Consider the following 15,304-nt stretch of genomic DNA (forward strand, 5'->3'; position numbering starts at 1 on the left):
GACAGAACCTGGAGCCGTCCAGAACCACGGACAGAACCTGGAGCCGTCCAGAACCATGGACAGAACCTGGAGCTATTCAGAACCACGGACAGAACCTGGAGCTGTCCAGAACCACGGACAGAACCTGGAGCTATTCAGAACCACAGACAGAACCTGGAGCCGTCCAGAACCACAGACAGCGACCATGTTACCTTAAAATGATTTAAAAATCTGACCGTCTGGATTTTTTGATCCCACCAGCAAAGTCAAAGAAACATTTTTCACAGAAACCTAAAAACCAGATTATCTTCTTGGTCGAGTATTTGAAGGAAACGTTAAAATCTTAAAAGTGCGGTGTTCATCTTTATTCAGCTCCTGATGGTCCAGTCAACCCGGTTCTACTGGAACCAGAACTCCATCATCTGCTCCACCTCCAGCTGCTGTGGTTCTGACCCAAACCAACCTGTTCCCCTCCTGGCCTGTGGGGGCGCTGCACCAAGAACCACTGAAGGAAACGACACAAAAACCTCTGAAGACGCTGAGAGCAACTTCCTTCTTCACCAGATGGAAACAAGATGGAGGATTTTAGTGTTGGAGGATTTCTCTTTAGTCTTTGGCTGAAGACCAGGAGCCATTTCTGCTGCTAGCGCTAGGCTAGCACGTTAGCTTTGGTTGTATTTACCCAGAATGCCCTGCACTGTAGTCCACTTCCTGTTTTTGGAGCGGTCTCCGGTCCGCTTGGTGTTCACATTCAAACTGAACCCAGACCGAGGTTTGGAGGACCAGAGGTCAGAGGTCGATTAGCATCCACATAAAAAAATTAAGTCAGAATCTGAAAAGTGTGGTGTGCTATTTTATTCAGCACCATCAGAACCGTGTTGTTGCCATGACAGCTGCAGAACTTTTGATCTACTGTTTATCTCATCTTTTCACACAAAGTGCCTCATAAGTCAATATAAAAATCATAAAGCAGAAAAAAAATAAACTGACTGTTAAAAGTAAAACATCTTCTTCCCACAGCATGATGCTGCCTCCACCATGTTTCAAAAGTTCAGTGAACTTCAGTCCATATGCAGCTTCGTTTTCCTTTGTCTCAACGTTTCTCGTTGTGATTTGATAAAACAGGTGAATAAAATGTTAAATGATCTGTTCCGGTTTTTAAATGACTTTTTATCCTGAAAAAAAAAAACAAACCATTTTGCTAAAGTTTAGAAAAAAAATTAGATCAAGATGTAAAACATAAAAAATTGATTTAGGAATTATTGGATGTTGTGAATATTATCTGTGATTTTGAACCGTTTTCTGAACATCAGGTTCGGGTTGGTTCCGGAAGTTCCTGCAGGTTTTCCGGAACATTTGAGTTTCTGTAAAACGTCCAGAGGAGCCGAACCGACTGGATCCTGATGAGCATCTCCAGGTTTTTACCATAATATTTCACTACGATGCTTTTCCTCCCGCGCTCTCTCTCTCCTGCTTCCTCCTCCTCCTCCTCCTCCTCTCGTTGCGCACCAGGCTCTCCCACCCTCGCTCCTCCATTCGCTCACTGCGCTCTCATCCTGGCCGTAGCTTGTGTCTCTGCCTACTCCGTGCGTAAGAGCGCACAGATGGGAATGTTAACGGATGCTCTTCTGAAAACGCGCAATCGGAGCAGCTGAGAGCGGCAGTGGACGGACGTACAGCAGAGCAACTTCCCCAAACTCCACTTCAGCCCGCGGAGATTTCATTTCTGCTCTCCATCCGTGCTCCTGTTTTCTCTCCTGTTTGGATCAGGATCTGCTGGTAAAATGTCGGAAGGCGGCGCGGCGCTGCCGGACTTCTCCGCCCGCCAGCATCGTGCGCCTTCCCGCGTCGCTCCAGGTTTGCTCGTTTCTGCGTGAAGTTGAAGGCGGGAAGCCAGCGCGATGGGGGGCAGATTCTTCCTGCTCGCCTTCCTGTTGCTCAAACTCACGGCTCTGGTGTGCAAGGCGGACGGGGAGCCGGGGCTGCTCGGCGGCTTCGTCATGATCGCCACGTCCAACGGGTCCCGGGAGGAGGACGGCGCGCCGGAGGAGGCGCCGCACACCGAGGAGCAGTGCCGGGGTTACTACGACGTGATGGGCCAGTGGGACCCGCCGTTCGTCTGTAAGACCGGAGACTACCTGTACTGCTGCGGCACCTGTGGCTTCCGCTTCTGCTGCTCCCTGAAACACTCGCGGCTGGACCAGAGCACCTGCAAGAACTACGACACGCCGGTGTGGATGAAGACCGGCCAGACGCCCTACAAGAAGATGAACAAGATGCACGACAGCACCAAAGACAAGACCAACCTGATCGTCTACATCATCTGCGGCGTGGTGGCCATCATGGCTCTGGTCGGCATCTTCACCAAGCTGGGGCTGGAGAAGGCGCACCGGCCGCAGAGGGAGAACATGTCCAGGTGAGACCCGCTCCTCGCCTCACTTCCGGCCCAAATGGACCGGAACATCCCGGTGCTGAAGCTGAACGGCAGCCCGGACCCATCAGAAACTCATTTAGAAATATTTATTATGTTTCTTCATCCATGATTGGACTAGACCAGTTTCACTCTTCATTCAGGTTGATTCCGTTTCTGTCTGCAGAGACATCAGAAATAAACCCAACAGGAAGTTCATTATTGTCAGCATTTAAACTTCCTGTTTATGTAGGAATAATAATAACTCAGTTTTAGGTCAAACTGAGTCCCAACATTTTCACCAAAACACGTTTGGATCCAATCAGCTTCATTTCTATTGATATTTAGTGGAAAAATGATTTTAATCTCTGACAGAATAATAAGTTTAATTCACAGGTTTTCAGTTAAAATGCATTTTTATTTTTCTACTAGAAAAACCAAATTAAATTATTTGGTTTTTCTTTTTAAGCAGCGACTGTCACAATAATCAATAAATTAGGATGATAAAAGTTTCAGTCTGGAGTTTTGGTCTCAACCAGCAGAGAAACTTTATGATTCATTTTATTTGTTGTTTTATTTTAAATGTTTGTTAGAATTTAAAGTTTATTGATCTTGAGAATCTGTCATGTTATTTTAAAAACAACAATATATTGTTTATTGTGATAACCTCTGGGATGATTTATCGTCCAGAATCAGAAACAGAATCAGAACCAGAATCAGAATCAGAATCGGAATCAGAATCAGAATCAGAATCAGAAACAGAATCGGAATCGGAATCGGAATCGGAATCAGAATCAGAATCAGAAACAGAATCAGAATCTGAATCGGAATCAGAATCAGAATCAGAAACAGAATCAGAATCAGAAACAGAATCAGAATCAGAAACAGAATCGGAATCGGAAACGGAATCGGAAACGGAATCGGAATCGGAATCGGAATCAGAATCAGAATCAGAAACGGAATCGGAATCGGAAACGGAATCGGAAACGGAAACGGAATCGGAATCGGAATCAGAAACAGAATCAGAATCAGAATCAGAATCAGAAACAGAATCAGAATCAGAAACAGAAACAGAATCAGAATCAGAATCAGAATCAGAAACAGAATCAGAATCAGAATCAGAAACAGAATCAGAAACAGAATCAGAAACAGAATCTGAATCAGAATCAGAAACAGAATCAGAATCAGAATCAGAAACAGAATCAGAAACAGAATCAGAGTGACGTCAGTAAATGAAGCTGATTTCAGGTTTGTTTTCTGTCAGGATCCAGCAGAACGTTTTGTGTTTTCAGGGAAACGTCTGAATAAAGTTGCAGTAAGTTCCTCCATGCTGCTGATGCTTGTGCAGAATAATGTGTAGTAGTTCAGGTGTCCAGCGTTGGCGGTTTGCTCCGCTGAGTTCTTACCGGCTGCAGCAGCAGCGGCTGCAGCAGCTCAGGTGAGGATGTGCAGAAACGCCGTGAGGATCATGTTTCACTTTTCCACTTTACTGCACTGCACACTTTGATGAAAAGAAGCATCCAGAGTGAATAATTGAATTAGCTGGGTTTTGCACACACACTTACACACCCTCTCTCTCTCTCTCTCTCTCGGTGTGTGTGGGGCCGGCAGGGCCGTAGCCAGCGTGCTGCAGGGCAGGGGCCCAGGTGAGCCGTTCCGGGGGGAGGAGGCCCTCGGGATTCACTCTCAGCACTTCGTCTCCAGACCGCCAGCCCTCCGTGAGTTTCAACTCCCACTCAGCAGCTCTGTGTGTGTGTGTGAGTGTGTGTGTGTGTGTGTGTGTGAGAAAAAGCAGATAATGGGGTGTGTACGCTGACGGATTCTGTGGAAACAGTTTTGGATTTGGCTGAAATCTGATGTCAGATTTTCTCCCTTTCTTTCCTCTGGTTCAGTCCTGATGAGGAGTGTGTGTGTGTGTGTGCGTGTGTGTGTGTGTGTGCGTGTGTGTGTGTGTGCGTGTGTGTGTGAGGCGCTGCTCTGGTTGTGTGTTGGTTGTTTTGGGTGTTTTAATGGGCTGATGTAAAGGATCCGGTTTGTTCCCGTTTCAGCTTCTCTCCTCTTTGTGTTTTTAGCAGCGAAGATCAAACAGAAACATGAAAATGCTGAGAGCAGCATCCATGCACGATGCAAACCGAAAACACCTCTAAGCTCCAGACCAGTGGAGCCCAAAGTGGCCCCCGAGGGCCGACATCCTGCATGTTTCAGTCTCTCCCTGCTTTAACTCACCTGGATCCAGTGATGGTTCGTTAGAGGCCTCAGGAGAACATGGACCTGCTGAGAAGGTTGTTACTAAAACCAGGGAGAGAATAAAACGTGCAGGATCCGGCCCTCAGGGGCCACTGTGGGCACCTCTGCTCCAGACGATCCGAACCGACGCGCCGACCCACAACCGGTCCACCAGAATCTGGTTCCTCTTGGTTTTTAGGGTTAAATGTTCAGCTTCATGAATCCATTCAGATTAAAGATTTCTGGACATTTTGAGCTTAAAGGTTTCAGATCATCAAACAAAATTTAATCTCACAAAGAGAAAGAAGAAGAAATCAGTGTTTTAGTGGAGAGTGTTATTGGCGGTGTGTGTGTGTGTGTGTTTGTGTGTGTGTCTTGAGGAAGAGATCAGATCTCCAGCTGAAGCGATGGGTCACATATTTACATACATGTGAGGCTTTTTCCATTTAAAGTGATAAACAGGAAGTAAATATCCTGACCTTGTTTATCGTGGCCTCTGGTGGAAACGACCTGACAGGAAACAGTTAGTCCAAGTTTATCGTCTCAGCCTGACAGAGAAATCAGACCTTTAATTTATGCAATCAGAAAAAATAGCACTAACTTTTGTGACATTAATCTACAACAATTATAAGAAAAATAGAAAATATTTCTGTCAAACTCTCAGTTTCCTGCTTAGTTATTTTCTGGGTATTAAGATTTATAATAAATGTTCTCAGATTAAAGATCTGTAGTAAAAGGTTTCTGCTCATCTTTAGGAGATGAAGATCAGCTCAGTTCAGGAATATTTATTTATCCCAAACAGAAAATAAACTCAGACCCTCCAACAGTCGATGGTGACGCTCCAGTAGCAGTCAGTGCTGCAGCCAATCCGGGAGGCCTCTGACTGAAGACAGCAGTCTTGCTGTCTTCAGCATGACATGCTAACAGCTAAACATCCACACAGTAGAGATGTTTCATAGCAACGTGTCTGGATTCAACCAATCAGATCAGAACCGATCAATTAATCAGGACTGATCAGAACCAGCGTAGCAGAGCAGCATTAGCATACTGCTTCTTCTTTCTGTAGCTTCTGCTCATCTTGTCTCTGTAAACCGTTTCCTCCGTCATGGTGGCGGTGACCCTTTGACCCTTTGATGTGAATAAAGTCCGGCGTCTCTTTCACATCCGGCATCAAAGCGGACAGAGACGTGAGACACGGAGTCTCGTCTCCACCGACGGCTTTGTGGTCGTCTGTTTCTGTGTCAAACTGGTTTCAAAGCTTTCTGTCTGATTGATGTGAGATCCTGAGGCGGGAGAATCTGAGGAGAATCCAGGCAGCAGGAAACGAACTGAGGAAGCATCACAGTCTCATATTCCCCTCATAATGAAACCAATAAGCTCAAATCTGTGAAGTGCTGCTGAGAAAGCGTCTTCCAGCTCAGTAATGTCCTGTAATTGTCACTTAAGGCGTCGCATTAAGAGGTGGGCAGCGCTAAACACACACACACTCAGTACACACCTGGCAGGAGAAATTACCTCAACAATCTGTTCACATCCAGAGGAAAAACACTTAAAGCTGCTGGAACTTTTAGGAAACACATCAGATTTACTCAAACTGTCAGCATTTGTGACAACATGAGACTGATAATCTGTGAAAAGATTCTAGATCCTCTGATTTGTCCCAGCGCTGACTAGAAACAGCCAATCAGAGCCAGGAGGCGGGACTTGGTGCTGTCCAGCTGTTGCTCCTTTTGTCTGACCCCCCAGTGACCCTGCCGCCCTGCACCAGTACAACTCAGAGTGATGCTCGCTGACAGCAGGCTGGATTAAAACTTATACGCAGACCAAGAGAAATATTACTATACAGTTGTTAGCTCCACATGGCAACAATATTTGGCATGTCTATAGTTTAGCTTCTCCTGATGTTGCTCTGTAAACCTCAACGAACTGAATGGAGCCGAGGTTTCGGAGTTTCTCCTCCTGTGTGATTCTGTTAAAGTGCCGGCGCTCTGAGCCCTGGCAGCCATGAGGCTCCGACTGACCGGGACCAGCAAAGGATCGGACGGAGCGCTCCGGACGCACCGCAGGAAAAATGCGGTTTAGAAATGAGGAGGAAAGGATTTCACCTTCTAGAACATGATTCGCTTCCTGGATTCCTTTTACACAGTTTTCCGGTAGACCTGGTTCTATTGGGTCCAAAACAACATCCAACCAAACGCTCAGCGCAACCTGTTCCCCTCCTGGCCTGTGGGGGCGCTGCACCAAGAACCACTGAAGGAAACCACACAAAAACCTCTGAAGACGCTGAGAGCAACTTCCTTCTTCACCAGATGGAAACAAGATGGAGGCGTCAGATTTTTCTCTTTAGTCTTTGGCTAAAGACCAGGAGCCATTTCTGCTGCTAGCGCTAGGCTAACATGTTAGCTTTGGTTGTATTTACCCAGAAGGCCCTGCGCTGTAGTCCACTTCCTGCTTTTGGAGCAGTCTCCAGTCCGCTTGGCGTTCACATTTAAACCGAACCAACGTTCACTGGTGCGATGTGAAACATGGTTCTGATGGTACTGAATAAAAAAGCAGGCCACACTTTTCAGATTATGATCTGTGAAAAAGTTTCAGTTTTATTAGAGTTTATAGTTAAACCTGAAACTTTCCCTGGTCTGTTACATAAAACCCAACAAAACACATCAGTTAGAGGCGTTTCATGTGAACATGGAGACGTTCAGGAGGCATGACGACGTTTCCAGCTGGAATCGCAGGAAGTCCCGCCCCTCGGGAATATTAATCACTGGGTTTCCAGCAGGAAGTCCCGCCCCTCGGGAATATTAATCACTGGGTTTCCTGCAGGAAGTCCCGCCCCTCGGGAATATTAATCACTGGGTTTCCAGCAGGAAGTCGCGTCCTGCTGCTGACAGCTCATTATGTCGCTATCTGTTAGCCGAAACGCCGAGCGAATATTACAGCCATCCATCTTGGGTTCTGGTTCCTCCCGGCCGGCCGGCCTTTGGATGAGCCGCTGCTCATCACCGCCGCTTTCTAATTAACTGCAGCACTAACTTCTCCAAATCATTGATTCAGACTAATGAGCCGAGCCTCTCTGCAAATATTGGCGCATTTTCTGCTGCTTGAGTTCAATCTCAAAGTTTTAATTAATAATCCTGAGGATTATCAGCAACTTCCTGTTGCTTTCTGAAGGTTGGTGTCGGTCACAGCGGAGCAGCAAACATCTGTGTTGGTCAGAACAATCCCAGGTTTCCAGTTTAAAACCCGCAGCATTCAGACAGAAACACGTTCACACGCTGAAATATGCGGCGCTAAATCCTCCATAATCTGCTGCGTTTCTGACTCAATTCTCATTTTATTCTTTAGAACAGCGAAGAAACCTCTGACTGTCTGCAGGCTGTAATTACATTAAACCAATAAACTGGGGTTAAAGTTCAACGATTAGAACTATTTAATAAACAACTGATGATCACATCTCATAAAAACAAGATTCAGTTTTTATGGTCTAAAAAAAACTAAAGTAAAAAAAATCTAAATGTTTGTTATGAATCTTTATCAATTTTTCTTATGAAATCTTTATTATTGTTTGAGATTCAGTCTTTATAAGTTTATCTATAATGTGATTATTTTCACGGCGCAGATCGCTCATTAATCCAGAAATAGAATAAATTTCTCTGAGTTATTTAAATATTTGGCTCTGAATTAGATAAATATGGAGCTTACAAACTCAACATTGTGCTCTAAGCTAGGACAACATGTAGCTAGCTCAGAGCTAAATATTTAGCTAATACGTACGTGTCAATAAGAGGAAGTGGACTATCAAAATAAAAGCTGGGTGTTGATCTTTAGTAAAGGTTGCTGTTAAAACGGCTCAGCTTGTTTTTTGGACCAGAAAAGAGGAACTTAAACGATGATGAAGATGATGAAGAGGAGACAGAGGGATTTATAAGACCCAGCTTTTATTTTGGCGGTACAGCAGGTGAATTAGCATGTCGCTGCAGTAATAGCTGCTGAAGCCTGTTGGTGTTTGGCGTCTCGTTTCCATGGTGACAGTAATTAGAGGGCGTTGTGTGTGCAGAGCGTTTTTAAAATGGAGGATCGTTTTCTCTCCATTCTGTCTCAGCCGAGTGTCAACATGCTCCGTTCGTGGCCCACTCCCGTTACACCAGGCCCGGTTCAACAGAGCAGCTCTGTTCCAGGGCCACGCGGCCCGGGGGCGGCCTGCGGCGCCGCGGCTTGGCGGCTGACGCCGGCCGCCTGAAACCAGGCAGGATCCTCCTGCTCCCTGCTCACAGCTTTTACAAACATCAACACCAACAGTTGCTGCCCCCGGGGCAGAGTGAGCCCCACCTGTTTCTCTCTCCTCTGCCTCAGGCCTCAGTATGGCCTGGCTCTCTCTCTCCCTCCCTCGCTCGCTCGCCCGTGCATATGGACACACACACAGAGACAGAAGCAGCTCCTGCCGGGTCCTGGCCTAGGAAGGAGGACATGTGGCCGGGGGACGCACGGATCGCCCAGAACCGGACTGGAGCCGATCGCCCAGAACCGGACTGGAGCCCATTGCAGAGAACCGGACTGGAGCAGATCGCTTTAAATACATTTTAACGTGTTTTTCTAGAAAATCTGAGATTAATCTCTACATTTAAAAGCAAAAAATTCTACCAAATTTTTAACTTTTGAAGTTCATAGATTTTCAAGTTTTTTCTAGAAAATCTCTCAGATTATCTCAAAATTTCTGAGTTTTTTGCAGGAATTTACTCCTTTTTTCCTGCATCTTTAAAGCCAATAATACAGCTGGTGTTAAAATATCCTGACAAAATCTTGAACCCTGATCTAGATCACTATGATCTATTATTTCTGATCAACCACTAAAATCCCTTTGTAGTTGTTAGCAGCCAGCTAACAATGAGCTGCTAACAAGCTAAGCGCTAGTTCAGTCATTATTTGTTGGTAGCATTGCTGATATTTAGATTCCTCTTCTTTCTTTATCAGCAGAAATGAAAACATGAAAAACCTGTTTAGCACTCAGAGATGAGAGAAGCTGCAGAGCGCCAGTTATTAAAGATTTACGTCCCTGATGCATTTTGGGAAGTTCAGGTAGGAATCTCGTTCAGCTGGAGCGTTTCGGATGAAGGCCCGGTTAGATCCGGTCCGGTTCTCGTCTGGATTAGCATCTCAAAGTGTTTACATGAGGACAGCAGCGCTTTCATCCTGCTGCCTTTTATCTGCGCCTGGATATTTTTGGATCTTATTGGATTCCATCTTGCAGTACCTGAGTCATTTGGACCGGCTGCATGTTGGGATCGATTTTAATCCCCCCTCAGTCGATCCTCAGCGTCTCACATCCACAGCTAAAGCTAGAAACCATGTAGCCGCTGTTCCACTAGCTTTATGTTAGTTAGCTTTATGCTAATTAGCTCTATGTATGAAGTAACGACCCAGCATGTCGACCAGCTGGTTCTGCTCCAGCCCGTTGGTACCGGTCCAGTCAGACAGAACCAGCATTCACACGTTTTCTCTGGCGGTTCGTTTATTTTCACACAAACTTCCAGAACTGAACCAGAACTCATCAACACTCAGACTGTTTATTGGCCAGAGAATTTCCTGGTTTTAATATCATAATTTATTATTATTTTTTGGTATCAGGGAACATTTTTCTCAGAAATATGTTAAATTAATGTAAAAAGTTTGTTCTATAGCGATGCATTAGCGCCACTACAGGTAGAAAATAAAAAAGTAACTTTCAGCCAAAAGCTTTGAAAACGAAGAACGTTTGAGATTCAGAAACTTTCTTAAAAAAGAATAAATACTTGAACATTTCTGAATTTGAAAAGTTGGACAATTTTGACTTTTTTTAGACTGTTTTTACATTTTCACTGTTCAGAGGAACAGAAGGGTTCTGGTCCGATCGGCCAGCGGTCCCGTCCAGCTTCACTCCGGTGTTTCTGCTCCGTTAGAGAAATGTTTTCCCATTTTTACTACTTTTCCTCCTCAGTTTGTTCCTGAAACGTTGCAGAGTCTCTGACCTGGCTCTCCGTTCCTCAGACTAATGACTTTCCTTGCGTGTTACTTTGACTATACACCTGATTTGGTGGAAGCCATCAGTCCTGCGCTGTGGATCTGGAGTGTTTCTCTGCTACATAATAAAGACTCCTGTAATCACCTGTTTAAGTGTTAAATGTTGATTAGGATTTAAGGTTTATTGATCTTTGAGAATGTGTTCCTGCATTATTACATAATTATTACTATTATATTACTAGAAATTGGTCTCAAAACAATTATATTACTGTTTATCGGAACAACTTCTTGGATGATTTATCGTCCAAAAACATTTGTTATTGAAACTGATAAAAAAAAACAGTTGATTTATTGTTCTAGAAAACAGAGCACTGCCCCTTTAAAACAAACTAATCACTTCATGTCCTGGCAGATGAGAGCCTGTTGTTCAGCGCTCTGGTTTACCTCTGGGGTCGTGTCATGGCAGCATGGGGCGTCCATCAGAGGGTTTCCTTATGACCCACTTCTACCCGCCACTGTGCTCCGCTGCGCCCGCCGTTGCGCCGCCCGCCGTTGCGCCGCCCGCCGTTGCGCCGCCCGCCGTTGCGCTCCATCATCAGGCAGATGGAGGATCTTACTCTGCGCTCGCCGGCTGCCTTTCGCTGCCCCAGTTGCCAAACACGCAGCTGCAGAGGAGACGTAGCGCTTCGCTGGAACATTCTCCTGATTTGCGGTCACATGGAGGTCAGAGGAGAGCAGAGGTGTTAGTGTGAGAAGTTCGGCTTCATCACACCGTGCAGCATCTGTTAATGGTGCAGATGCTGCACGGTCGTTTCCTGATCTGAATATTTCTCATAAAAGCAGCTCCAGAACCAACGAACGCAGCTTCTTCTCTAACCTACTTCCTCTCACTTCCATCCCGAAGCGCTCCGGGTTTCAGTCCCCACATGAGGCCCATCAATAACATCCGGTTTATTTTAGAGTTTCTAATAATAAAGGTCCTGCAGTGGTGAGAGGTTCAGTTTCTGAACCTCTCACAGGAGGTCAGGAAAAATATTCTGCTGTTTTTATTCCTTATTTAACGTTTTTTAAAGGTTTAACAATATTCCTGTCATGAGATTTTAAATTCAGCAAATCAATTAACTTTTTATTGTCAGAAACAAAAAGTTTAATTTTATACAATAATTATTGTATAAAATATTTCTATATAATCCCTAAAAATGTGATCTTTATTGGCTGTTAAGAGTGTAAAATGATAAAAATCGAATCTATTCTGGCAACTGAACTGAATAATAAAACATTAAATCATCTGTTGTTTCAGTGAAATGAATCCAGTTCAGCTGCATCATATCAGGGAACTGGACTGAATTATGATTACAGTCCTGCTGACCTTTGACCCCTGCACCTTAATGCAGATCTGATGACGCGTCATTCAGCTCTTACTCACAATCTGTGTTGTTAAAATTTTATTTTTTAACCAACACTGTTACACATGAAGACGGAATGAAAACAGAAATTATAGTAGTGTGTTAAAAACAGATGGTGACAGCTTATTATGGGATGCCGTTTCTAAAGCTACAGTTAAAAATTAACAACAATAATTTATCCTGTAGAAAAGGGGGAAAATATTAGTTCATTTTCAAGGTAAAATTGTCACCATTTTATTTATTCATTTATATATTTTATATATTGAGCTTTGAAGGACTCAGTCTCACCAGCAGGAGTTTATATCCACATTCTCAACACGCAGCTTTTATTTTGACATTCTACTTCCACCTATCTGCAAGGTAATTTGCATATTAGCTACATATTTAGCTTCCAGCTGTCTAATTTAGTTCACAAACTAAATATTAAGATTCAAACCAAATATATATTTAGCTTGAAACTGAAATGTCTGAATGAATGAATGAATGAATGAATGAATGAATGAATGAATGAATGACAGCAGCGCTCCGTTTAGGGCAGTAAAAATGGCCGCCGCGTCTATGGATGGATTTTTAAGTAGTTGAGAGTGGACAGCATGGCGACAGAGGAGGAGACCCAGAAACTACGGAGCCCTTCAGGGGACATGGGAACTTTTTTTTCTTTTGCGTTCCCTCGCAATAATCTACTGATCAGTTATGCAGCATAATTGAATCCTGTAGCCTTTCTTACGGTGGGCGCCGTACTTTCTGCCTTCACACAAGGTTATGTAAGTTTTTTCCATGAATGTTAATATCTCTGTGAAATATCTGAAGTCTTTTTCTTTAGCATAGAAAGGCACCACAAACCTGTGATATAAACAGAAACTTTCTGTAAGTAGGAAAGAAATAAAAACACATCTCAACTACTTCTGAGTTATTATCGTTTGTAAAAAATCATCTGACAGTTCTGATCTGTAGTGTTCATAGTCTGAATGGTTTAAAGAGCTTAACAAACATAAACATGCAGTAAATAAATCGATTTTCAATCAGTTTGTTGCAGCAAACAGTTAATAATAAAAAACACGTTTTCACTGAGGCTCTGTAAGAACCTTATGAATGAAATAAGTAATTATTGATATGACAGGAGCAGGCGGCTTTGACACCTGAGTGGTGGGCGTGTCGATGTGGGGGGTGACATCATCAGGTGTGAATGGGAAGGTGACTGACCTGCTGGCTTTGTGTTTATGAGGAAGCGGGGCGGTCAGTCCATGCAAAGCCTGGAGCATAATTATCAAAATGGAATAAATCAATAATTGTGACAGAACAAAGAAATGGTTTGGAGTTGATTGATAAACCGACAGATGAGATTCCAGAGTTAACCCAGTGCTGCCCTTTACCATCATTAGTTTGTTTTATAATAATAAAACATGTTTATTATTATTAAGTCTTTGGTACAAAAAACTGATTGAAAATCGATTTATTCACTGCATGTTTATGTCTGTTAAGGTTGAGATGGAACTGAACATGAAAGCAGCTCTTAAACCATTCAGACAACCAGCAACGCAGAGACACAATTAAATAGAATAGAATAGAATAGAATAGAATAGAATAGAATAGAATAGAATAGAATAGAATAGAAGTACTTTATTCATCCCAGCAGGGAAATTACTTCGCAGTTACAGCAGCATAGAGACAAGACACAATAACAAGGTCCAGGTGTTGAGTCTGTAGTTTGGCTGTGTCAGAGCTGATGATGTCACAGGCCACCGCTGCATCAGCTGATGGGGGAATGTAAACAGCGATCAAAATGGCGGACGTAAACTCCCTCGGTAAATAACACGGCCGCATTCCCACAGCCAGAAGTTCAATGTCCGGGCTACAAATCTGTTCCTTCACGTTAACATGACCGGGATTACACCACCTCTCACTCACATAAAGTGCAATCCCGCCGCCCCTCTTCTTCCAACTCTTGGAAAAGTCCCTGTCCCCCGCACCAAGGAAAATCCAGGAACCTCCATGCTGTAGTCCGGAATAAGCGAGTGCAGCCAGGTTTCCATGAAGCAGAAGATACTGCACTCCCAGTACTCCTTCTGGGTCCTGACCAGCGCCGTGAGTTTGTCTGTCCTATTCCCCAAAGACCTCACGTTCCCTACAACAATCGCCGGTACCGCTGGCCTGCACCGTCTCCTCTTCTCCCTCCGTTTAACTCCAGACCTGCAGCCCCGTCGTCTCCTCCGTAACTCCTCCGGGACCACAGGCCCGTCTCCGGGCAGCAGCAGAGGCCCACACAGCGCAATCAGCCGTTCACGCGAGCAAACAATGCCGCTACTCCGCTCGGCGAGGTTCTCCGCAACCAAGAGTATAAAAAGTAGCAGAAGAACGCAGAGAACATCGACAGAACCACATCCAGCCATTGTGGAAAGCCCAACTGATGATCCATGGGTTCTTCAAGCACGGATCCTTAATCGGTTACAGCAAATATACACAGACAAACACACACGACGGGAGCTGCGTCTGCAGGCAGCCAGCTGCGCCTGCAGGCAGCCAGCTGCGCCTGCAGGCAGCCAGCTGCGCCTGCAGGCAGCCAGCTGCGTCTGCAGGCAGCCAGCTGCGCCTGCAGGCAGCCAGCTGCGCCGGCGCCATCTTGCCGTAAACTGTCAGATGATTTATTACCCGCTATAATAACTCAGAAATAGTCAAAATTAGGATGTATTTTTATTTCTTTCCTACTTACAGAAAGTTTCTGTTTACAGTACATCGTAGGTTTGTGGTGCCATTTTATCCTAAAGAAAGATATAAAACTTCAGATATTTCACAACGAGATATTAACATTCATGGAAAAAACCTGACATAACCTTATATTAAAGCATAAAGTACGGCGCCCACCGTAAGAAAGGCTACAGGATTCAATTATGCTGCATAACTGATCAGTAGATTATTGAAGGAAACGCAAAAGAACAAACTTTCTCCATGTCCTCTGGGAAACAACAGGAGAGACAGGAAAAGGGCTGATGCTAAGCTAACGCGAGCCTAGCTAAGCTAACGAGCCATTACTGCCCCAGAAAAAACCGTGAGAAACACGAAGAGTTTCCAAAACGTAACGCGCAGCAACAGAAAATGTGTTTTAACGTGTTTATGTGTTAGAATCTGTAGGTAACGTCTCTGGACAAATAATAGAGCAGAAATAAAAGCGACTCAAACCCACCAGCTACACGGAGAGAAACAGCGACAACAGGAAGTGACGCAATGCCTCCTACCCAATCACCATCTCTAACCGGGTTGGCTGTGATGCGTTCACTGACTCAGACTT

At 44.5% G+C, this 15,304-nt stretch overlaps 1 protein-coding gene across 2 annotated transcripts in view; it reads left to right on the forward strand.

Annotated features, from left to right (window-relative positions):
• Window positions 1-1,516: 1,516 nt before the first annotated feature.
• Window positions 1,517-15,304, forward strand: part of shisa9 (shisa family member 9) — a 42,611-nt gene continuing 28,823 nt past the window's right edge. For both annotated transcript variants that reach the window (XM_023341317.1, XM_023341318.1), the window contains exons 1-2: window positions 1,517-2,395; window positions 4,001-4,107. In XM_023341317.1, coding sequence (XP_023197085.1) covers window positions 1,881-2,395; window positions 4,001-4,107 — 622 coding nt within the window. In that variant the 5' untranslated portion in view covers window positions 1,517-1,880. The remainder of the gene's footprint in view (window positions 2,396-4,000; window positions 4,108-15,304) is intronic.

Source organism: Xiphophorus maculatus, chromosome 10 (assembly GCF_002775205.1).
Source record: "Xiphophorus maculatus strain JP 163 A chromosome 10, X_maculatus-5.0-male, whole genome shotgun sequence".
Taxonomy (NCBI): Eukaryota; Metazoa; Chordata; class Actinopteri; order Cyprinodontiformes; family Poeciliidae; genus Xiphophorus; species Xiphophorus maculatus.